Source organism: Danio rerio, chromosome 18 (genome assembly GCF_049306965.1).
Source record: "Danio rerio strain Tuebingen ecotype United States chromosome 18, GRCz12tu, whole genome shotgun sequence".
NCBI lineage: Eukaryota > Metazoa > Chordata > Actinopteri > Cypriniformes > Danionidae > Danio > Danio rerio.
The window spans coordinates 21,905,144-21,930,308 of record NC_133193.1 but is presented as its reverse complement, the minus strand read 5'-3'; the positions used below and the strand labels follow the sequence as shown (position 1 = coordinate 21,930,308).

Below are 25,165 nucleotides of genomic sequence, written 5' to 3'. Positions count from 1 at the left end.
TTGAGTTTTACTCTAATGGTATCACAAAGCACTAGTGTAATCCACACTACCTATACAGTAATACAAACTAACAGCATGTGTCTGTTGTTTTAAAGCCAGTGATTCCTATTCACTGCCATTTTGAATAAATGGTTCCTTTTCTACCATATGCTTTGTGGTGTAGTTCTGAGATAACAACACTCGCTTAAAGAAAAATCTTTTAGTGTGTGTGAAATCAAAAATTACAGTTTAGTTTGCTAGCACACATCGTTATTCTTTAGGTGAAAAAAAATCTGCGTGTAAATCCACTGAAAAAAAAAAATAGTTGGCTACACTCTTATCGTTAGTTTGCCATGAGCGAATGATGGAAATAAAGCCCCGCCCCCTTCTCAATAATCTCTTTCATTTGGAAGTACATCAAGCTGCTTTGAAACAATCTACATTGTAAAAGCGCTATACAAATAAAGGTGAATTGAATACATCAGTATACTGGAATGATGCCGCAGTTACACTAGAGTTTGTGCGTGCGAAATCTGTCGGACGGCGCTGCGAAAATGAGCTGGATTAAACAAGAAAAAAAGCGAGCAATTGGTCCATGTTTAAAATTTCCGTACAGAGGTCATGTTTTGATCTTCGGTTGGTCTCACGCAAACATGTGATGCAATTTCGCAGGTCAGAGTTCACCAAGCTTGAACTTTCCAATGCAGCAAACTGCAAAACTTGCCGCATGACCTTGTGTTTTCGGTCTGACGCATTCGCGTGCGTATGAATGGAAGTCTATGGGCAGAAAAGTGCAGTGTGACCGCAGCTTTAGTCTCAGCAACTTCTGGTTCACACTGACTGTAAAGATTCTTTCAAGGGAAGCCTTTAAATGAAATAAGCAAAATAAAAGCATGATAATGACTTTTATTATTGGTCCTCATCTGGTCAAACTTTTACAGCATAACTAGTTTGAGTTTCTTAAAGGGGCAGTTCACCCAAAAACAAATATTCTGACATCATTTTCTCAGCCAAATCTGAGTTTCTCTCTTTTTTGTTAACACACAAGAAATGACTACCAGCTTCCAACATTCTTTGAAGTATCTTCTTTTGTGTCCAACAGAAAAAGTAACACTTTTAACCCACTTGAAAGTAAGTAAATTGTCAGTATATTTTCCTTTTTTTAGTGAGAAATCTCTTCTAAAGGCATTTTTGCACTCTTCAAGGTAATATTAAGCTCTTTGAGGAAAACATTCACTTAAAGTAAACCAGAGTTTGTAAGAAAAGTTCAAAACAGGAAAACAACCTGTTCCATACTAAGTTGACACCATTTATAACATGTTTATAAGCGCATTCAACTATCTTTCCAAATTAAAATTTATTTCATTATATGTCTCATATCTCCTCATGTCATTCCAAAGACTTTTGTTCAACTTTAAACATTTTACATTTTTTATTTCCCCCAAAATAAATACAGTTATTTTATTCACATGTAGGCATCAGTAAAAAAAGAAGCTAAACGTGTTGGTGTGAAAAATGAATCTCAGTGGTTCTCATATGTCAAGCAAGCATCACTGAGCTTCTGTGATCAAATTTAAATGTTTTAAAGATGTTTGTTTATAGCTCGATGCTTGTTTTAATGAAACCCTAAATTTAAGGGTAATCTAATAAAGTGATCATGTCTCTTTAGCGCACATTAGATTTTATTTTAAAACTTGGAATCTCTCTGGCCATAATCAAATATGTTCAAGTTTTGGGTGAACAGACTCGATGCAGAAACAAATATCTTCATTTTTGAAGATAACTACATTTCTTATATGTTTGGAACAACATGAGTGTGAGTAAATGATGACAGAACTCATTACGTGTAAACTCATTTTTTCAAGTTCATAGTACACAAGTTGTCAAGTTACGCAATGAAGACGACTTCTTTTTTTGGGGTAGCTGATATGTTTTTTCCCTCTTGTACTTTTGGAAAATGAATCCACATTTTTATGTCATCACTGAGCTTCTGCAAGTTGCTCTCTGCGCTCTGCACTGCAAAAGAATCTCAGTTTTCTTGGCAGCAGTCGCACTTCGACAGACATTGCCTCATATTCCTGATTGTCAATGTCGTAAAAGCCAGCACCCTCCTGTGGATGGGAGAGGAAATGCAATATATATAAAAATACAGATTAAACTGATGCATTATTACACAAAAATCAATAAAAATATATTAAATAAACACACTTACCTCTGGGAGTTCAAGACGTGCAGCACTGGCTTCTATCTGTACAGCATTTTCTATGGGCTCCATGGGATCCACTGATTTATTAGTCCTGTATGACATGAATCAATATTAATCATCCACAATATTAATTAAATATCCACAAATCTATTCTTTAGATAGAGAGCTCTCTACTAATTAAAAAAGTGCCAAATTATGAGGGATGCACAGTATATTCACCATCCACTTTATTAGGTACGCCTTACTAGTACCAGGTTGAACCCCTTTTTGCCTTCAGAACTGCCTCAATCCTTTGTGATATCGAAGATTTTGGTCCATATTGACTTGATACCATCACGCAGTTGCTGCAGATTTCCATGTCAACCACCAGTCCACATCCCAAAGGTGCTCTATTGGGTTGAGTTCTGGTGACTGTGGATGCCATTTGAGTACAGTGAGATAATTGTCATGTTCAATAAACCAGTCTGAGATGATATATGCTTTATGACATGGCACATTATCCTGCTGGAAGTAGCCATAAGAAGATGAGTACACTGTAATCATAAAGGGACGGACATGGTCAGCAACAATACTCAGGTAGGCTTTGGTGTTGACATGATGCTTAATTGGCACCAATGGGCCCAAAGTGGGCCACGGAAATATCCCCCACACCATTACACCAACACCAGCCTGAACTGTTGATATAAGGCAGGATGAATCCTGGCTTTCATGTTGTTGATGCCAAATTCTGACCCCACCATCTGAATGTCACAGCAGAAACCAGGCAACGTTTATCCAATCTTCTATTGTATAATTTTGGTGAGCCTGTGTAAATTGTATCCTCAGTTTCATGTTCTTAGCTGACAGGAGTGGCACACGGTGTCATCTTCTGCTGCTGTAGCCCACTCGCATCAAGGTTGGATGTGTTGTGTGTTCAGAGATGCTCTTCTGCATACTTCGATTGTAACGAGTGGTTATTTAAGTTATTGTTGCCTCTCTATCAGCTTGAACCAGTCTGGCCATTCTCCTCTGACCTCTGGCATCAACAAGGCATTTGCACCCACAGAACTGCCGCTCACTAAATAAATTATCTTTTTCAGACCATTTTCTCTAAACCCTAGAGATGGTTGTGAGTGAAAATCCCAGTAGATCAGCCGTTTCTGAAATACTCAGACCAGCCCGTCTGGCACCAACAACCATGCCACGTTCAAAGTCACTTAAATCACCTTTCTTCCCCATTCTGATGCTCACTTTAAACTTTAGCAGATCCTCTTGACCATGTCTACATGCCTAAATGCATTGAGTTGCTGCCATATAATTGGCTGATTAGAAATTTGCGCTAACGAGCAGTTGAACAGGTGTACCTAATAAAGTGGCCGGTGGGTGTATATCAGCTGCCGTATTAGTATTATGAGATAAATGCTTATTTTTATTGTAAACTTATTTCCACAGGTTAATCTGCTTTAAATGCATACACCTGATGTGAGATGTTGAACTGCAGACCTTGCAAGGTTTTTCAGCATCTAAACAAATCTGATGTCCACTGTTTGCCCTTTGTTTTCTTAATCAGGTTCAGAAAATTTAAGGTCAAGCTTTTGATTTATTGGCCTATATATATATCGGTTATTTGGTCTTCCAAATATAAAAGTATCGGCCATAATTTCAATAAATAAGTTAAACGGCCATGTTTTTTTTAAAGAAAATGTAACAATAACTATAACATTCTAACTTAAAAGAAAAAATGTATAATCATTATATTCTACTGAAGAATTGTTTTCTTTTATAGTACTTCATCAATTTGTAAATTTCAAACACAATAAATACTATGCCTATTTTTAATGTTTGACAGTAGCACTTACAAGACCAAACTTTAGTTTTGTTCACATTTTAAGGTTAACATAGAGTAGGGGTGTCTAAACTCTGTCCTGGAGGGCCGGTGCCCTGCATAGTTTAGCTCAAACTTCATTTAACACACCTTCCTGGAAGTTTTTGTATATCTATAAAGAGATGATTAGCTGGTTCAGGTGTGTTTAATTGGGGTTGGAACTAAAATATGCAGGACACAGGCGTTCCAGGACCGAGTTTGGGCAGCCCTGATATATAGACGGACACGTTTATACATATTGTTCTAAAATCTTCAAAGCTATATCATGCATATTAATGAAGTTGCATCTCATACACAATAAAGTGCGCTGATTGGTTTAAACCAAGTCTTTCTCATGAATAATGCTGAAAACTCGATGTCACGTTGTACCCACCGGCACAGACATTCAGTCTACATGCTGAAATTTACACAGTGATCTCATCGCCTCATTTTTAGTGAAATATACATGTCCTAAGTGTTTTTAGCAACATGGGACAAATATTTGACTGTCAACATCTTAAAAAAAACTACAACTTTAAAATCCCTTATCCAAAAAACTTTAACAAGCACATAAAATTGAAAAACAGCTGTCACAGATAGAACTTGTAAAAAAAATAATTGAATTGAATTTATTTTCGCAAAATTATTATTATTTTTTAATAAAAGAGAGATATCAGAAGACAAAAACAGAAATTGGATCAACATGAGGTACAGTTTGCTCATCTTTTAAGCATTATTTTCCATGTCTCCTTTGACTCTTTTAAACAACACTCACCCCTCAGTGATGAACTGACCAGCTGTGAGGGATTCTGGGTCCAGACTGATCAGCATTGAATCATCTACACGCTGAAGACAGTAGTGATCACCAATAAGAAACTTTAAACTACATTAAGTTCACATTTTTAAAAATAATAATAAAAGAGCAACTCCTGTGTTAGAACTCACCCTCTTGACTGGGTTCTTGTTGTGTGTGAGAACGGTAAGCTCCAATGTAGAAACGTCTTTGCTCTCCCATTGCTCTGGCTCAGGCTCTTTTGGTGGCTCTGTCAACAAACAGAAACCATTATGCTTTAAAAGTTTCATGTTGTGTAATGTAGCTGTTTGAAAACCAACCTTTAAACTGTCTGAAACTAGCTTTATTTTAGCCTTAGCTTTACTTTCTGTCAAAAATAATCATTTGAACAATGGTCATCTACTGTATGGTCTACTTTGATCGTCAAACATTTTAGTTGAGTTGTTGTTTATGTTAATGCTGTTTGCACTTCCAAAGTATAAGATATCTGGCTTCAATTGAATTTAAGCTTATTTGTATAGCATTGTTCACAATAATTATTGTTCCAAAGCAGCTTTATAAAAGGTGCATGTTATTACATCGCAGTCAAATTTAGATGTTTTAGGAAATCAGACAATATCATTATTATTCACATTACTGTATGCAACTACTGAGGAAACCTCTGGAGCTGAAATTAAAATGTTAATTGGCATTTAATCTGCTTTGTAATCACAACACCAGAATGATCCATCTGAACAATCAAAGCAGAGTAAGCTCCCAAAAAGGAGGTTTAGAGAGACCGGAACCTTCAGTTAACTGTGTTAACCCTTGTGTGCTGTTGAGGATGTTCTTATCCACTCTGGGGTGATTTTAGGTCTTAATTTGGTTACAACTTTCTCTGTTTTTCAGCAAATCAAAGTTTTAGTGACAAATCTTACTTAATACACTCTGGGCAAATTTACTACCCTTTTGTTATGGTAGTGCCTGATTTTGCCCTATTGACTTCCATTATATGTCTGTTATGTTGCACTTACTTTGAGATGTCTGAGAAAATCAAAATAAGCACCTCAGCTCTCAGAACATAGTAAACATGGTAAGTGTATTTATTCAGGCATATTGTAATTTGTTGTTTTATTCCATAGAACTCCATTTAAAAGCCAGAAAGTTTTTTTTCCACAGGCCTACCTAAAGTGTCAATTGTGCCAACTGATGATCAACAATATAAATGACACATTTTACCTCTTTTCAACAGTGAAAACCACTAACAATCAAAAATTCATGATTATTTGGTGCCAAGGCTTGCCAATCAAAAAAATGTTGTTATAATGGAAGTCAATGGGGGAAAAACTGCCACTAACATAACAAAAGGATAGTAAATTTGAACAATACACAAGGGTTCAGATACTGTAGGAAAAGAGGTCATGCTGCAATTTATATGAAAAATATAATGTGTTTATATATTATGTTTTTTACCTTGATAAATGCAAAACTATTGGAGACCCCAAGAACAAAATTAGCACCTTTTTGGCTACACAATACATCTGAACCTGCTTCGAAACAATATTAGCAAACAACATTTAAACACTAGATTCTGCATTAAGGAATATCTGTCAGGTTACATAATACCTTCTAAAGGAGGGTTCCAGTAGTTCTGGAGTCTGCGGTAGATGCGGTAGAGGAGGTTGGGTCGCTGTGGTATTTCATCTGGAAGGTCAGGTGGACGAGGTACGGGAGCCAGATAGGATAGGGAAGCCACATGAACCTGTGGCCACTGCTGTAGGAGTGAATAAAATAGAAAACTGTTATGATGGTCAATAAAAGATTTCTTTAAATTAGAGATTTGAAGAGACGCATTTACCTTCAGGCTACTAAACCAATGTGCTGCTCTCGTCTTCAAGGGGCCAAGGTACCAATATCTTGACAACAAGAGAGAAATGACATTAAATCAATTAGTATTATACATCTGCATTTAAAATTCTTTCATATAAAAACATTAATAAGCGAGGCAAGTATATATATATATATATATATATATATATATATATATATATATATATATATATATATATATATAGCACATTTCATACACAATGGTAATTCAAAGTGCTTTAAATTAACAGGAATAAAAGACAAGTATAAGAAGATAAAAACAAATAATAGTGATTTAAAAGCTAATAAAAACTGATTAAAATGTGTTAAAACAGGTTATAAAAGAATGAAAAAAAGAAAGACATAATAGTGCGATCTGTCAGACGTAGCACAGTACTCGTACAGTAAAGGCACAGCTGAACAGATGTGTTTTATGATAGCATACTTGCTAATAGAAGTTGCTACATCTCTGAATGCACCCCAACGTAATCCCAACAGCGCAAACACTGGCTGCTCCTTCTCACCCTGAGAACAGCATTACACAGGTTTGTGTAAAAGAATTAATATAATGAATGTTGTCAAATCATCTCTTTTAAATCTCTTTTTTCTTGAATTTACCTTTATCTGCAGTACGTCCAGTGGAACCGTTTCTCCTTTTAAGATTGAAAGAGTTGCTGAGGTAATGTGCCTGAATACACAAAAACATCTAAATACATCTAATCACAACAAACATTACAATCAATTATCTTGAAGACTTAACTGACGAGACTTACTGTACTTTATTGTCAGAGACTAGATGCAGACTCTGACTCAGAGAGTTACTGGAACCCAGAGGGATAAAACCAATTGGTGTTTTACTGAAGATCTCCTGTGGGCAGAACAGTGCACATTTAGAAAACCTTTGTAAGATTTGTAAAATAACTAAAAGCTTTAAATCAGATACACTAGCAAATACCTCATCAGCTCTACGAAGCAGGCCGGTTATCACCTGTGTGAAAAGAATCCTATGAAATATATAACAAATTATATTTTTTAAAAATCCCACTTTGCAAAGATACTTTCATACCTCCTGTAACGTCCCATCACCGCCAGCGATGATCAGCATATCCGTTTGCTCCATCAGTTCCATGAGCTTTTTTGCCTGGCCTTCATAATCAGTCTGTTTCAGAAAATAAATCAATTACAAATGTAATCATACCCAAATAAACAGACTTACCACCTCATTCTATAGTAAGTATACCTTCACAATTTTAACTTCCACACCAGCCAGATGTAAAATGGGAGCTGCATTCTTCTCAAACAACTGATTCGCCTTGCTGCAGAAGACACATAACTATAACAACACAAACAAACTGACACAGCTATACAATCCAAGGAAAACCTCATTTGTGACACGTTGAGGGACACAATCGTACCCTTTACAGGCAGCAGGATTCAGAATGACTGTGGCTTTCTTCAGAATCTCCTGAGGTCCAATTAACTGTTGACCAAATGCCTGTGAAACCAGACCAAATATATATTTATGTAGTGAAACTTGGGGGAAATGTGGGTATGAAAGTTGTGACTACAACTAAAGCTACAAACATTTTGCTACAATGACAACAAATGAGCAATACGGAAAATAAATTAATTAATTAATCACATTTATTTGATATTAATTACATGCCAAGGCAACAGTTCATCTTCATTTGGTTTAACTTGATGTACAATTTTCTTAGAAAAAATGAAATATGTCTTACCCTAGCCTCTATACATGCTTCACGTCGCAGCACACTGTCACTGTGAAAAACAATTGAACAGTTAGACATATATCTGTCAAGAAGATAGATATATGATGGATAGATGGATGGATGGATGGATGATGGATGATAGATAGATAGATAGATAGATAGATAGATAGATAGATAGATAGATAGATAGATAGATAGATAGATACATAGATACATAGATAGATAGAAACTCAGACAAACAGATAATAAATTGGTGGCAGACAGAGAAAAATGCTAACCGAAAGACAGATAAAAAGATAAACAGACAGAAATATGTACTGTGATACACACCAGTGATTTCCATAGAGCCAGTGTCCTCCATATGAGAGCACACACACCGCAAATGTGGACTTTTTCCAATGATTTCTTAAAGTTCGGAACACTTTCACCACCCGAGCCATTATTTTTATATATACGGGCTTTCTATACAGCCGATATTTGCATGTCTAAATGAGCAAGAAGACTGAATAGAGCTCTTCACCGTTGACATTCCATTGATCTCCCAAAGCATGACCGGTGCAACAACAATATTCGTCCTCATGGGAAATTTCCGTTCCGTGTTCATTTAGCGGTAAATGTTAATATACAATAATTTTGAGTGTGTAATAAAAGTTAATTTGTAGTAATTTAAAATTTTCTGTAGTCGCTTCATGTTTTAATGTTTAATTGCTATCTCTATCATAGCCGGAATTATACTGCATGGCTCTTGTGTATAAAGTGGGACTGAATTTAGAGACGGACCGATTCCAAAGTATGGACTGTTATTATATATAAACAGACTAGACGGCGACACTCACTCACTTCTGTCAGTTATCAAATATTATTATTTTTTCAGATCATGATAGTTAAGTTGTAAAGAATCTGGCGAAAAATCTTGGTTACCCGTACCCTGTTTACCCAACTTAACAGCTATGGAGGTTGAAAATTTCGTTTCAAAAACTCTTGAGCTCCTACAAGAAGAGAGAGAAGCTGAACTGGAAGAAACACGGTAAATTACATGTCTATACACTTGTACACATGTTAATGTAGCCATTTATTTATGTTACTCGGATGTAATGTAAATATTACGTTTTAAATGATCCTTCTGCGCCAAATAAAAGTTACAGATAGGCTCATAGACTGTAGCATTAAAATGGCTTTTTTACATGTGCACTGCCACTGACACATTTCTTTAACTACCTGAGCAGTGCAGGGTCACTTTAAAATGGTTAAACTTCCCTTTTCAGACGTGCACATTTTTTTATACAGTATAAATACAAAGCAAACACTGTTATTCATACCAGTGCATGCATATAATTATAAATGGATTATAGGGCTGTGTGATTTGGCCTAAAATTAAAATCTCGATTTCAATAAATGAACAATTATTTTACTCATTTAATGTTTTTTTTTCCCTCAGAGTTCACTGACAAGTTATGCACAGTAAATATGCTCACAAATTACAAGTAAGAGGTTTCTGAATGAGGGGTACATTACTTGATTTGAAAGTAATTTAAGGAAACACATTTACTATCTATGATTATTTATTGAACATCATCACTGAACAACTGAAATTAAAACACACATTGCCTAAACAATTGGCTATAAAAAAAATGAAAAGTTGCACTTGCACTTTTGGAAACAAAATCAATCATTTTCATGCTTTTTATATTAAAAGTAGAAAGTAAGCAGTGTCTCATCTAAATAAAATAACTCTTGTATATCCTGTAAGTAATATTTTTAAAAGTGCTTTTCTTCTGTATGAAAAAAAACAAATATTCATTCATTCATTTTCTTTTTGGCTTAGTCACTTTATTAATCCGGGGTCACCACAGCAGAATGAACCGCCAACTTATCCAGCACGTTTTTACGCAGCGGATGCACTTCCTGCCCAACCCATCTCTGGGAATTATACACACACACACACACACACACACACACACACACACACACACACACACACACATATATATATATATATATATATATATATATATATATATATATATATATATATAAATCATTTTAGTGTGATATAATATAATATGCCGTCTCAATGGGTACAGTTTCCAATCATCGTCAATGTAGTGCAAAGTAAGGCTCAAAAATAGGTCTATTGTCCTACGTGACCAGGTATCATGTATGGCAACATAGTGGCAGCAGAAGTATAAAACAGAATGGGGTCACGTGACTCCACACACGGTAGGGAAAGTAATCGAAAAAAATCAACCTGGAAAAATTTGATCGATTATAGATTCTGAATGTCGATTTCAATTACTGTTTGATTAATCACCCATTTTTTGCATATAATAATAGTAATGCATCATTTTTAATTAATTTGGCCTAAAGTCCCCATAATCTGAAAACAGAAAAAAGCTGTTTTGCTCCACAGGCTAAACTTGTTCCAAAGTGTGCCACACTACTACAAATTAAACAAAACAAAAAAAAAAAACTTTTACAACATTTTGTATCCTTGGTAACAAAATAGAAGCTGGTTAACAAAGCATGTATGACTTTTGTCTGAAATATCACTGAGATGAAATTCTTCAGTTTTAATAGGTTTCAATGAGGATAGCATGTAGAAGGATTCAATATTATTAAGTATTTTTGTATTGTCAGCGCATGGCAGGAGAATGTGTCTCTCAAGAATCTACAGCACAAAGGAGTGTGTCTGATGAAACTTCAGATCGGAAGCCAGCACACTGGAATGTATGGCAGACTTCTAGTCATTTTTGAACCCAGGAAATGCATAGGGCTCTCAGTTCTACCCAGCAACACTTTTGGACCTGGTGAGACATTGATTTCCTTTGGAGTTTATGATCAATTTATAATTTAGACTTTTTACCCTAGTTCTATCACTACATAATCGTCTTTTGTATTGTGCTTAAAGGTGATATTATAGGCTTGTATCAGGCAGAGGGTCAGGCTCTGCCTACTCAGTTGGGGTCAGGTGTGGTGACTCGTGCTACTCAAGCATCTCTGACGGTGGCTTTTGATGACACACAGGATGGTACTAATTTAGACAGAGATGGACTCTACAACCTAATGAAACTGGCAAATGATGTGACCTACAGGCGGCTGTCAAGGTATGTACATTTATCACTTCATGGCTCAAAGACTCAACGTTCCATTTTGGTTTATGCAAAATAGTTTTTATTTAGATAGAAATCATTTTAAATGCAAGTAAAGTGTTTGCTTTAATAAAAAAAATTGGTGGTAAAATATGGGAGAAATAATGCTTCAGTGTCATAACATATTTTGATGTAAAAACTCAACAAAGCAGCTGATGTGTTTTGTACTTATTAAAACGTGCACAAATTAGGTGATCATACCCAAGTAAATTACTTATTTATACAAATATCCTAGTTTTTATTATATTAAAATTATATTGGCAAAATCTAATAATTTAAAATGACAGAAAATACTATATTTAAGTTGCACCCTGATCAGTTTGGCATATGAATTATTGTTAAATTAAATGTTATTTTAGTGGTTGTCTTCTGTGAAAAATGAATGATAGTCAGTGTTTTTTGTCAAAAAGTGTTTTTTGTTTCTTTTGTCAACTCTTTTTAATTTTACGCGACATTCTTATGTGCAATATTACATTTTCATAGTTTTGATTCTTCTCTTTAATGAATTATGTTTAATTTATGTTTTGGTCTCTTATTAAATGTCAGTGTTTTTTCCTCACTTAATATGATATCAATGTTCAGATGAAGACTGAGAGAGAACTTTGGTCATTATGTAATATCTTAAAAAATAAATCCAATAGTGGTCTAAGACTTTGCAATCTCTTTTCTACTTGCAGTGCACTAAAGTCTTTAAATGGATACAGCAACGGTCCTGCATCTCACCTGATCAGTGTTCTTTTTGGTTACTCTCAACCAGGGATCTTATCACATCTGTGTAAGCGTAAACTGCACATCAAGTACTGTTTGAAACAGATGTAAAATATTGCAGCTAAATAACACCTAGTACATTGAAGTTGTAAATATTTTCCTGCAGATGCATTGGAATTTAACAACACCAAGTTAGATGATTCTCAGAAAGAGGCTGTGTCGTTTGCAATATCTCAAAAAGATGTTGCAATCATACATGGACCACCAGGCACTGGCAAAACTACTACAGTGGTTGAAGTGATCCTGCAGGCAGTGAAACAACAACAAAAGGTGAGCTTGATAACATACTCTAAATTTGATTAGACAAGATTGATATTAATTGAGGTTGTATTTCCATCTAATAAAAAATTATGTTTTCCAATGAAGTAATATTATTAAAACATTTTGCCCATTAAGTTGTGAAACAGGACTTTAGAATCAATGGTGGATTTTCAAAAACAAGTTATAATATTTAAAAAAGGCACAGAAAACACTTCAGAAACACTTTTGCATAAATACCAGTTGTGACCGTGGTCCACAAAACCAGTCATAATTGGTTCATAATTGATTTCTTAATAAATACTTTTTCTAATGATGTATGGCTTGTTAAGATAGAACAATATTTGGTTGAGATAAAACTATTTGAACATCTAGTATTTGAAAACAGTCTAAATATTGAGAAACAAGTTGAGTTAAGAATTAAGTTCTTAACAATGCTTTTTTTTATTAAAAAATTACATATTTATATATTTATGGTACTAAATTCAAAAATGTCTTTATGGAGCTTGAGTTTTAGTTATTGTTCTAATAAATTTGGCCTAAACTAAAAAATTACCATTTTGACTCATGTAATGTCTACATTTTTATTAATTTCATTTTTATTTAAAATTCTTACAGACAAGATAATTACAAACATTATGTTAATGTTAATGGAAGAATATTAGTATATAACATTAAAAGAAGTTTTCCAGAAAGTTCTTGGCACAAATTTCTTTCACTTTTAGCATTTTAAAGTATTTTTAGGGTTTTGGTGTACTTTTTTTGTATATCAACAGGTCTTGTGCTGCGCTCCTTCAAATGTGGCTGTTGATAACTTGGTGGAGCGTCTGGCGAAGAATAAGGTCAAGGTTTTAAGACTGGGTCACCCAGCACGTCTGCTCGAGTCTATTCAGAAACACTCGCTGGATGCGGTCCTTGCACACAGTGACAACACCAACATCATTTCTGATATTCGCAAAGACATGGACAAAGCGTTTGTAAGTTTTTGGTTTCTCAAAATTGTTTTGATTTTATATTTTTAATGGTGAGTGACACGGTGGCTCAGTGGTTAGCACTGTCGCTTCACAGCAAGTCGGTTGGGGGTTCGAGTCCCGGCTGGGACAGTTGGCATTTCTGTGTGGAGTTTGCATGTTCTCATCGTGTTGGCGTGGGTTTCCTCTAAGTGCTCTGGTTTCTCCCACAGTCCAAAGATCTGTGCTATAGGTGAATTGAACAAACTAAATTGGCCGTAGTGTAAGTGTGTGAATGAGTGTGTATGAATGTTTTCCAGTACTGGGTTACAGCTGGAAGGGTATACACTGTGTAAAACGTATACTAGATAAGTTGGCGGTTCATTCTGCTGTGGTGACCCCTGATAAATAAGGGGACTAAGCCAAAGGAAAATGAATGAATGAATGAATGAATAAATGAATGAAGGAATATTTACTTAGAGATTACTTACCACAGCGCACATTCTCCCATCAAGTTTATTTTTATAGATAACAACCTTTGCTCAGGAAGTTCATTCATAAAGGAAACCTCTCGAGTGGACAGTTTTTTTTTTTAATGTTCATTTATTTCATTCTAGACTTTTACTTGTTAAAGTATAAGCTATCAATCAAAGGGATAAAGAGGCATATAGACAATTGTGTCTATCAAGCTTTTCAGCAGTTCTTTTTATCCAAATTGGTAATTCAGAGGCTCTATAAATTCGAACATCAGGCTTTGTTAGGATCTGATATCTTTTGTAGGCATCTATCATGGTCATAATTAAAAAATCTAATGCATTGACAGAATGAAATTAAGAAGGCACGCGACAAAGGCCAGCGGAGCAATCTGAGACGGGAAATCGGGGAACTGCGGCGAGAGCTGAGGACCAGAGAGGAAACTGCTATCAGTCAGATCCTGAAAAGAGCCGATGTTATTCTAGCAACGAACACTGGTGAGTAAATAAAAGCTTCTATACCGATCGTCGGTTGTATTTCTGGAAATGTTTGTTTGTTCAGGCTTAATTTATACTGAAACGTGATTGATTTGTGTAATACAGGAGCCTCTGATGACGGTCCTCTTAAACATCTTCCTAATGATCATTTTGACCTGGTGGTGATAGATGAGTGCGCTCAGGCTCTGGAGAGCAGCTGTTGGATCGCTCTGCTTAAAGCACGCAAATGTATACTGGCTGGGGATTACAAACAGCTGCCGCCCACTATCAAATCACAGAGGTATGAAGGAAAAGGAAATGTATCTCACAGTTGTGAATTATTCAGTTTATGGGGTCTATTCTTGACCCACCTTGAACATTTTAATTTCAGGGTGTAACTTTAACCACCGTAGAGCCTTACTCGTCAGGCTAAAATGACTGGGCAGTTATTTTATTGGACTGGTCTGTGTAAAGATTTTTGTTCAATGAGTTTGTCATTGCATGAATTTTTTGGTTTTAGACAGCTTTTTTTTTTGTACGTTTTTTTTTTTTTTTTTCCATAATTGTTTTCAATTGTTTTTGTTTAAACCTTAAAACATGGTAAAAGGTAATATGAACAAATAAATAATCATGGGGTACCTTTAAGATTTTTATTCAGTGTGTTTTTCATTGCATGGATATTTAGGTTTGTGATGAGAAATGCTTTGCATATTTAAGTGTTATTTATGTCTTTCACAGTGCTGCATCTAAAGGCCTGTCTGTCAGTTTAATGGAGAGGCTGATCAAGAAATATGGAGACTCGGTGGTTCGAATGCTGACCACACAGTACCGTATGAACAGTGCCATCATGCAGTGGGCTTCAGAGCAGATGTATCAGGGAAAACTCATTGCACATCCTTCAGTGGAGAAGCACTTGCTTAGGTATGTAAAAAAGTGTTTTTGTTAATGTTTAATGATTTAGGTAATTCAGGCAATTCTGTAATTAGTGGACATTTTCAGAAGATTTTCAGTTTTTATTTGAAATGTAAAAATTGCAACATTATGAAAACGTTTGTCACTTTTATGACTTTTATCAATTTAAAGCATCCTTGGAGAATAAAAAATGTATACATATATACACATGAATACATTAGTGGTGTAACGGATCACAGATCTCATCATTTAGATCACACTATGTTTTTTTTTAATCATGGATCAGACTATTTTTCAGATCAGCAAAAAAAGGGAGGAGACAGATATTATTTGCTTTTTACTTATACAAAATTATTACTGCAAAAAGCATTGGGTTTAACAAACATAACTTGGAACATGTAATTTAATAAAAATTAAAATCAAAAAGAGAAACAGCTGAAAAAAAGGAAAATATTCAATATGAAAAGGGATCTTTCCTACTGTTGCTGATAATGCTAAATATAGAAATCTAACGTCTTGTACAAATTTTCAAATATTCAGTTATTTTCAGTTAATGATTCAACAATTCACACATAAAACATCATGTTTTATTAAAGGTGGTTAATTTTTGAAAACCTATTCAGTGACATAATTTTGATGGTTGTTTGTCGCCACCTATTGTTTATATGTAATTGCTATAAAATTCACCAGCGTCAAGTTTAAATGTGATCTGTTAACTGTTATCACAGTACTTCTGTGTTAATAAATTGTTTGTAACGAAATGAAAAAATTAAAAAAAACGGAATTTCTCTCGATCAAACGCAGATTTGAATGCAGCGCTTCCAAGGATTAATAAACATTTGCAAATCATTATCATTTATCATTCAAGTTGGGCGGGTTTGAATTGAGATCACATCATCTTTTACTGTTTAATTGTGCAGCCTTACACTGAATGCATTCATGGAGGCTAAACAAAGAGTGACAGAAAACACCTTTAATATATAACCTAAGGAAGAATGTAGGTCCCACCACACCTTTTTCTATCATCATTATAGTTTACAGAGAAGCCAAAATGCTTTCATACATGTGATTTGAATGACGCAGGAGGCAATCTCTCTGGAACTGTTATAAATTTTGGATTAACCTACAAGTTCAAAATAAGTTATTAATCCGCGGGTCATGTGCTTTCCGAACTGTGGGTTGTGATGCGTATGAATCGCAGATCAACCATGATCCGTTACACTCCTATAATACACATACTCACACACACATTTGTGTGGATATATGCAAGTGCTGGGAAAAAATGAATCGCATCCAAAATAAAAGTTTTGACATAATATATCTGTGTGTGTGTAAATATATATATTTATTATATATAGTTGAAGTCAGAATTATTAGCCCCCCTGAATTATTAGCCGCCCTGTTTATTTTTTCCCCAATTTCTGTTTAATGAAGAGATTTTTTTCAACACATTTCTAACCATAATAGTTTTAATAACTCATTCCAATACTGATTGATTTTATTTTTGTTATGATGAATGTAAATAATATTTGGCTAGATATTTTTTAAGACACTTCTATACAGCTTAAAGTGACATTTAATGGCTTAACTAGGTTAATTATGTTAACTAGGCAGGTTTGGGTAATTAGGCAAGTTATTGTATAATGATGGTTTGTTCTGTAGACTAACGGAAAAAATTATTGCTTAAAGGGGCTAACAATTTTGTCCCCTTAAATGGTTTTAAAATAATTAAAAACTGCTTTTATTTTAGCTGAATTAGAACAAATAAGACTTTCTCCAGAAGAAAAAATATTATTAGACATACTGTGAAAATTTCCTTGCTCTGTTAAAAAAAAAAAAAAAAAAAAAAAAAATCAAAGGGGGGCTAATAATTCTGACTTCAACTGCATACGTGATACACACACATACCTTGAAACAAATCTACACAAAACTATTTTGTTGCAGTTGCATAGAAGTTTATATAATTTGTATCATACACATGTTTTATATCTAAATATAAATAATCGTTTTCTCATATATGAATCCATGTGTGTATTTATATATGCATAATCATTTATTCATTTAATTTATACACACAAAAAAAGAAAACTAAATGCAATCATGGTAAGCAAGTTAGATAAAAAAACAAAACAGATCTTATCGTCCCTCAACCCTTTGAATAGCATATATGTTTAGGTTTGCTAGATAACTTTGTGTTTCAACAGAGACCTGGCAGGTGTTGCGGATGTTGAGGAAACCAGAATTCCTCTTCTGCTCGTTGACACTGCAGGCTGTGGACTGAATGAGATGGAGAACACAGATGAGCAGTCCAAAGGGAATCAAGGTTAATTTCAGCTCCAAACAACAATTTAATTCTTTATTGGCTATGAAATACTTTCTTAATTTTGTCTTTCTCCTCTAACGCTCCACAGGAGAAGTGGATATTGTGGCTCTTCATATCAAAGCTCTTACCGAGGCTGGAGTTCAAGTCAAAGACATTGCGATTATTGCTCCCTATAATCTTCAGGTAAGATTATTTTCCTTCACCTAGTTTTAGGATGAATGGCAGTCATGCATTTAAAAAAAGGTGTGTTTGTGTGTTTTAGGTGGATCTTTTGAGGCAGAAACTGTCCCATAAATATGCAGAGCTGGAAATTAAGTCTGTTGATGGCTTCCAGGGCAGAGAGAAGGAGGCAGTGGTGTTGTCATTGGTCAGATCCAACAGGAAGGGTACAACAGGATTCTAATTGGCTTAATATTCTTGTTGCATATTTCCATCTGCATGTCAATTTAAATTTGCATGTCTTACTGAATCAACAGCTGTTTCAGCAGGGCTCTACAGTGCAACTAAATTTTACACTATAAAAATTACCTTTGATATTAATGAGGGACACTGGTGGTGTGACTGACTGGGCTCATGTACCATTACATAAATATAATCAGAAAAACAAATAAACTGCCAAAATGTGGTTACACTTACATTATGTTGCAGCATAAAATAAGATACAGCGAGGGAAAATAAGTATTGAACACGTCACGTTTTTGCCATGAACAATACAAACATAAAAATAAAACAAAACAAAAAAATTTGAAAAATTAATTATGGTTAATAACAATAAAATGACACAAGGAGAAAGTGCTGAACTACTGAAACGTATTTATTACTTTTATATAAAAAGCTTTTTTAATGAGGGCAACTTAAAGAAGCCTCTCATATGGAGAATAAAGCCACTTGCCCTGTTTAGTTGTGATTATTTATTTATTTTTTTAACAGACTTCAACTGTAAAAATCTTGATGGTTCTGTGGGTCTCGTCTGTCAAATCTGATCTTTATTTTGTATTCTATATTGGATTCAGATCAGGTGATTGGCTGGGCCATTCTACAGCTTGATTTTCTTTCTCTGAAAGCATTTGAGAGTTTTCTTGGCTGTGTTTTGTCTTTCTAAAATGTCCACCCTAGTTTCATCTTCATCATCTGATAATGTAGACATTGGACTGAAACCGCTAATACTAATTTACAATGATGAAGGGCAGAGATTTTTTCAGCTGCTTTTAGGGCTTTCACCACCTTTCTACACCTCCCTTTCTTCATGTGTTCAATACTTTTTCCCTGCATCTTTTTATTTTTATTACACATAACTAAATTTATAAACTAATTTGTTTAGTTTTCTTTGCTTATATGAATTTATTTGTTTTTTGCCAACATAAGGTGAAAGTCAACAGCACCTTTATAAATATGTTTTCAGAGAAAAATGGTAACATGTTTAATACCCCGCTGTATATAACATTGATGTTTATTCCAGTAAGCCAAGAGGCTCCAATAGTGGCATTTCTTTGGAATTTGTGTTTTGTTGAAATCTATCAAACCTAAATATTAAGTTTGATAAGATCGTTTTAGGTTTAATATTCACTGGATATTCACCTGCTTTAGGGACCTTCTGGCAATCACATCTACAGTGCAAGAAACCTAAACAAACCTGTCAAATTTTTGGTAATGAAATTAATTTCAGCTGGCCTACAGATTACATTTCATCAATACAATGTTTATTATGCATGCATTACTCAATTACTTTAGAAAAAAACAGTCATTTTATTTTAGATTCTTTAATTGACCTAATAACCATGTTCATTCATTCATTCATTTTCTTATCAGATTAGTCCTTTTATTAATCAGGGATTGCCACAGCGGAATGAACCACCTAAATGCCATTTTTCCTTTTCTAAAGTTTGTAGATAATTCCCAAAGGCCAGACTGACTTACTACTGATAGCATTTTACCACTATCTTTCCTAATATGTTTACAATACACTTTTTGTATATACATTCAGTTTCTGTAATTTTTTTTAATATAGGAGCACAAGCTTGACCTGCTTTAATGATGTGGGCATAAAGATAGCCTGTGATATTAAGTTTTATTTATTTATCTGACAGGTGAGGTTGGCTTTCTTGCTGAAGACCGAAGGATCAATGTGGCTGTGACTCGTGCCAGACGGCAGCTCGTTGTGGTTTGTGATTCTCAAACGGTTCGAAACCACGACTTCCTCAAATCACTAGTGGACTATATGTCTAAGCATGGAGAACTTCGCACCGCCTTTGAGTACCTGGAAGACTGTGTAGCGCAGAATTACACTCGTGATGAAAAGGACAAACAGAACAAAGGTAAAGACACCACATCCGCAAAGCAGAAGACCAAGAAGCAGGACAAGAAGCCAGAGCAGGAACACAAGAAAAGTGCAAACAACAAAAACAGTGGAGCCAATCAGTCCGGTGTTCATCATAATAACACCAATTCACACCATCCTAAACCCAAAGATGCAGATCAGACGCAAAGTAAAAGAAAGGAGATCAAGGAGCAACTTTTGAACTTTCTTAAAGATCCAGACAAGACAGAACTAGAGTTTCCTTCCACTTTAAATTCCCATGATCGTCTACTGGTCCATGAGCTCTCTGAAGAAATTGGTTTGAGGCACGAAAGCCAGGGAGAAGGGAAAAGCCGCCACATCACTGTGTCCCGGTCTCCATCAGGACTCGGTAATGAGCCTAAACCTGATAAACCAGATGAAGCCCCATGTACAGTTGCAAATGTACAAGAAGAGTCACCAAATAAACCCTCGCAGCCAACCGTTGATCTGAAAAGCCTACATTTGGAGCGCATGCGACGAGAGCAGGAGAAACGAGAGGAGAAAAAACAGCAAAAACAACAGAGTGCCAGACCGGAACCAAATTTTACTGCTAGTAAAAGCCAGTTCGTTAAGAAACCTAAAGGAACTTCCAAAGGTTTGTGAACTCTTATCTTTATGTCTGAATTTCTCAATACTTTCATCATCTGTGGCCTTTTCCATCTGGTATTAAAATGCATTGTCACTGATCTGGCCACAAGTGGTTCGCTGAGGCCTCTCGTTTACGGGTTTCATTGTGACCCTCATTTTATTTAGTCTCAACATTAAATGGGGGCTCGTCCAGGATATTAAAGATTCCTAAATTATTTGGAAGTGAAACTATATGCATTCTGATATATATCTTGAGTGTTGGATGGTGTGTGTGAGATAGCTGACGTTGTTCTCAGGCATTTCAGGCATTTCAGGCATTATGGTAGCATTTGACTTACAGACTTTTATTTTAAAACCGAGTTGGGAACAAATTGAAAAGTGCAGAAAGAATCGCTTACTGGTGATTGCAAGCCATCACACAAACTACAGAATGAACAAACCCATGTTATACAAGCAGGACAGCAAATTGACGAAAAGGATCTGTGGCAAAATATTTTTGAGAAAACGATTCTGCATCGTTTCTGAGATTTTTAAAAAAATGCATCACTGTTGTTAATTCCACATAACAACAGGCTCTAGGCTAGTTTTTAACCATACACTCAAATGTTTTATGTCATGAGATAAATGTAAACACAGCTTACTATAAACAGTCTTGTAATTCGCCTTAAACTTCCTAACTTAATTATTAATTTTGGTTTAAGTGGTATTTTATGAATTGGATGCAAGCAGAGAACAGCTGTTTCTAAAATATATAGCACCATCTGCTGTTATAAACTAAGCTTGGATCGATTTCTCGAATGATTTTCCCACCACAGCTCTAATTGCAACTTCGATTTTGACTACAATTAGTGCATTTAACTACAACACAGCTAAATAGGAGCTCGTTGTTTGGGTGCGCTTTCTAACAACACTTCCTGTAAAGATCTCTTTTGAGGCAGTGTTAATGCATTTGACTACTCGTGGACACTTAATACACTTCATTGAATATGTACACATAGACATCACCTTATTTATTATTATTTTTGCTTTGAAAGACACTATATACTATATAACTGCAGGTGTTTATATATATATATATATATATATATATATATATATATATATATATATATATATATATATATATATATATATATATATAATGTCCGCCCTATACACCACTTCTTAACAATTTTGATTGTAAGCAGAGAAGAGCTGTTTTTAATATACATTGCACCATCTGCTGATAACTAAGCTCAAATTGATTTCTCAAATGATTTTCCCACCACAGCTCTAACTGCAACTTCGATTTTGAATTCAATTAGTGCATTTAACTACAACACAGCTAAATATGAGTCCGTTGTTTAGGTTCGCTTTCTCACAACACTTCCCAAAAAGATCACTTTTGGGGCAGTTTGAATGCATTTTGACTACATGAGTAGTCAGATGCATATTTGATACACAAATACACTTTATTAAACATGTACACAGACATCACCTGTTTTTTTTTTTTTTTTTTTTTTTGGAAGGACGCTATATACTATATTACTGCAAGTTAACTGTGTTTTATATCATGTCAGCCCTATACACAACTCCTTAACTTTTCGAATTTTGATTGTAATGCAATAATGTGCACCTTTTTTAAGCTTATTTAAACAAAAAATATTGTGAAAAGCTCTATAGAAATAAACTTGTATTGAATTGAATTGAATATAGTTGAATGAGTATATAATATTAAAGCAATCCAATCAAATGTGCTTTTGACAACCTCTGGAAGTGCTCAGAAGTTTATGGCGGTTAAGACTGTTTAAACATGGATTTATTGACATCATCCACTAGTGAAAAAATACATATTAATATCGGGTTTACAAGGCCACTGTCTTATACATCATGATCAATATGTATTTCTTTCATAGGAACTTCAAAGATAAAAGCAGGAGCCACAGATATTGCTGCGGCTGCCAATGGAGATGATGATTTTGATGCTCTCATCAATGCTGTGGTTAAAGCAGAAAGTGTGTGTGGTTTTGTGAAATGCAAAGCCAGTGTGCTGACGCTAGGACAACTCTGCATTTACTGTAACAGACAGTACTGCTTGAGTCACCATATACCCGAGGTACAACTTTTTATTAAAAGGGTGATCATATTATGGGGGAAAAAAAAATATTTTCAGATATTTTAGAGTGTGTTCAGTGTAACATTATAATAGGCTGTAAATTAAAAAACTCAACTTTGTTCCCTATTGAAATAAAAAAAAATTGACAGAAGTTTTAGTTTTGTTTAATAATCAGTAATGTTGTTCTATTAGGTTACTTAATATAGGACATTATAATGTGCACTCTTCTTTTTACATTTTATTTTACATTCATGGGAAATGTACAGTAATGAATGTAGAATAAAACAAAAAGGTGGCTGTTCTTGTGAATTTGACTTATAATGTTCTTTATAGATTTTCTTAATCAGAAATCAGGAAAATCTTAAGATGATGTTGCATGGATGAAGCTGGATACATGCTTTTATACAAGTCAACAAACATCTGAACAATTGATTTAGCAAATAATTTTGAACAGTTCCGGCATTCCTATTTCTCTCAGTAGTATTTGAAGTTAGAATTAGTTTCTCATATTCTGTATGTTGAAATTAGTTTCCTACAGTGTAATGTGCTGGTGTAGTTTTAACATGCAGTAGCCCAAAAATAAAAAATAGCAGACGTTATTTAATGAACCAGAAGAATATGTAGCACAGGGAGCTGCATGCTAAACAAAGGAGACTGAATTAACTAAAAATTTAAAATGCAAGAGCTAGGACAAACCAAATTTGGAGGGCAAAAATGATTTCAAGTGCATTTTCTCATCTTTTTTTAAGGCAAAATGGTTTTATTGGTCTTAAGTTCTGACAAAAATCATTTGAGTGTACACTATCTAACAAAAGTCTTGTCTATCCAAGTTTTAGGAACAACAAATAATAACTTGAATTCACGTTGAGCATTTGCTATGAAGTGGCTTACATGAAAGGCAAAGGCCTCTAGATTACACTTATTCTACCAAAATAAAATATGATCATGCCTTGATTTTTAATTATTTAATTAGGACTGTAAGGTCCGACTTTGCAAAAGGCTTGTAACTTAAACAGAAATAATGTACAGTATAGAATATAAAGTCATGGTGCAGTGGAAAAAGAATGAATATTGTGTATGACTCCCATGAGCTTGGATGACTGCATCCACACATCTCTGCAATGACTCAAATAACCCATTAATAAAGTCATCAGGAATGGCAAAGAAAGCGTTCATGCAGGACTCACAGAGTTCATCAAGATTCTTTGGATGCATCTTCAGTGCCTCTTACTTCATCTTACCCCAGACATGCTCAATAATGTTCATTCTGGTGTCTGGACTGGCCAATTCTAAAGCACCTTGACCTTCTTTGCTTTCAGCAACTTTGAGGTGGGGGCTGAAGTATAAGGAGGAGCACTATCCTGCTGAAGATTTTGCCCTCTCCTGTGGTTTGTATTTTAATGGGCAGCACAAATGTCTTAATACCTCAGGCTGTTGATGTTGCCATCCACTCTGCAGACCTCTAGCATGCCCCCATACTCAGTGTAACCCCAAACTATGATTTCTCCTTCACCAAACTTGACTGATTTCTGTGAGAATCTTGGGTCCATGCGTGTTTTAAACTTTTCCAAATGAACAACTAGATGTCAGGTTATTATTTGTTGCACTTACAACTTAGATTGATGACAAGACTTTTGTCAGGTAGTGTAGCTATAAAATAGTCCTTGAAACTCATTAAAAAACATTTAATAATAAAACATTTAATATATGCCCCCTTAAAACAATATTACAGAAGGCATTTTGTGTAACACAATTTAAGTAATGTATTTTCTTTATTTAGGTTCACGGATGTGGAGACAAGGCAAAATCTCAGGCTAGAATGAGGATAAGCAAAGAAGGAGTGCTCTACGCAGGAAGTGGACAGAAGGACAAATCAGTGGATCCAAACAAAAAAGCATATCTACAGAGAAAACTAGACTCTAAACTCAAAGATATGGTGTCACAGAGAAAAACAAAAGCCAAAGACAAAGAAAACTGAAATTCAATGAGACTCTTTTGATGCTTTTTTAATTGAAATGTGCTGGTAATTTACTTGAAAGAAAATGTATACAGGAATGTATAATGTATATAGGAAGATTTCCTCGCTGTAAGTTTAGGTGATTATTTATTACAGATACACACTGGCATGTTGAAATATGGGTTTCAGAATGACTTAAAATACACACTCTAATGCTAGTCTGAATCCCTGCACAAGATTTATGTCTTGCAGAATTGTTGTTGAGAGCTTTGGGGGTTGCTTTTCTTTCTCTCTCAGTTATTGATGCGTTATTATTTATGTCATTTATAATCTTTCTAAAGAAAGCCGGTTAAGCAGAGCCTTTGTGTGGGTTTGTTTAATGCTATATATAATACATTTTTCTGCAGCATACGCTCTGGCTGTTTGGTGTATCTTTCCACAAGAGGACACAAGAGACCCAGGCTGCGTTGTGAGCCTA

At 34.8% G+C, this 25,165-nt stretch overlaps 2 protein-coding genes across 2 annotated transcripts; one reads left to right on the top strand and one right to left on the bottom strand.

Annotated features, from left to right (window-relative positions):
• Positions 1-867: 867 nt before the first annotated feature.
• agk (acylglycerol kinase) lies at positions 868-8,959 on the bottom strand. The gene is given in 15 exon segments (NM_199880.1): positions 868-2,090; positions 2,192-2,276; positions 4,804-4,874; positions 4,974-5,071; positions 6,427-6,574; positions 6,659-6,716; positions 7,115-7,194; positions 7,288-7,357; positions 7,443-7,537; positions 7,625-7,657; positions 7,736-7,828; positions 7,910-7,985; positions 8,085-8,164; positions 8,409-8,448; positions 8,730-8,959. Coding segments are annotated over 15 exon segments (1,269 nt in total). The 5' UTR covers positions 8,840-8,959; the 3' UTR covers positions 868-1,958.
• Positions 8,960-9,237: 278 nt separating this feature from the next.
• On the top strand, positions 9,238-25,052 carry ighmbp2 (immunoglobulin mu DNA binding protein 2). The gene is made up of 15 exons (NM_001044900.1): positions 9,238-9,426; positions 11,037-11,206; positions 11,308-11,503; positions 12,226-12,323; positions 12,423-12,586; positions 13,351-13,551; positions 14,348-14,495; positions 14,601-14,775; positions 15,213-15,395; positions 17,591-17,709; positions 17,798-17,892; positions 17,972-18,095; positions 19,797-20,642; positions 22,531-22,730; positions 24,511-25,052. Exons 1-15 carry the CDS (start codon positions 9,350-9,352, stop codon positions 24,706-24,708), a joined length of 2,994 nt encoding a protein of 997 aa, NP_001038365.1. The 5' UTR covers positions 9,238-9,349; the 3' UTR covers positions 24,709-25,052.
• The last annotated feature ends 113 nt before the right edge of the window (positions 25,053-25,165 follow it).

Bases quoted from the DNA above. Each gene is read 5' to 3' on its own strand.
- ighmbp2 (NM_001044900.1), top strand. From the start codon at position 9,350: ATGGAGGTTGAAAATTTCGTTTCAAAAACTCTTGAGCTCCTACAAGAA. The intron at 11,504-12,225 runs GTATGTACATTT...TTCTACTTGCAG, and splicing joins ACCTACAGGCGGCTGTCAAG to TGCACTAAAGTCTTTAAATG. The intron at 12,587-13,350 runs GTGAGCTTGATA...GTATATCAACAG, and splicing joins CAGTGAAACAACAACAAAAG to GTCTTGTGCTGCGCTCCTTC.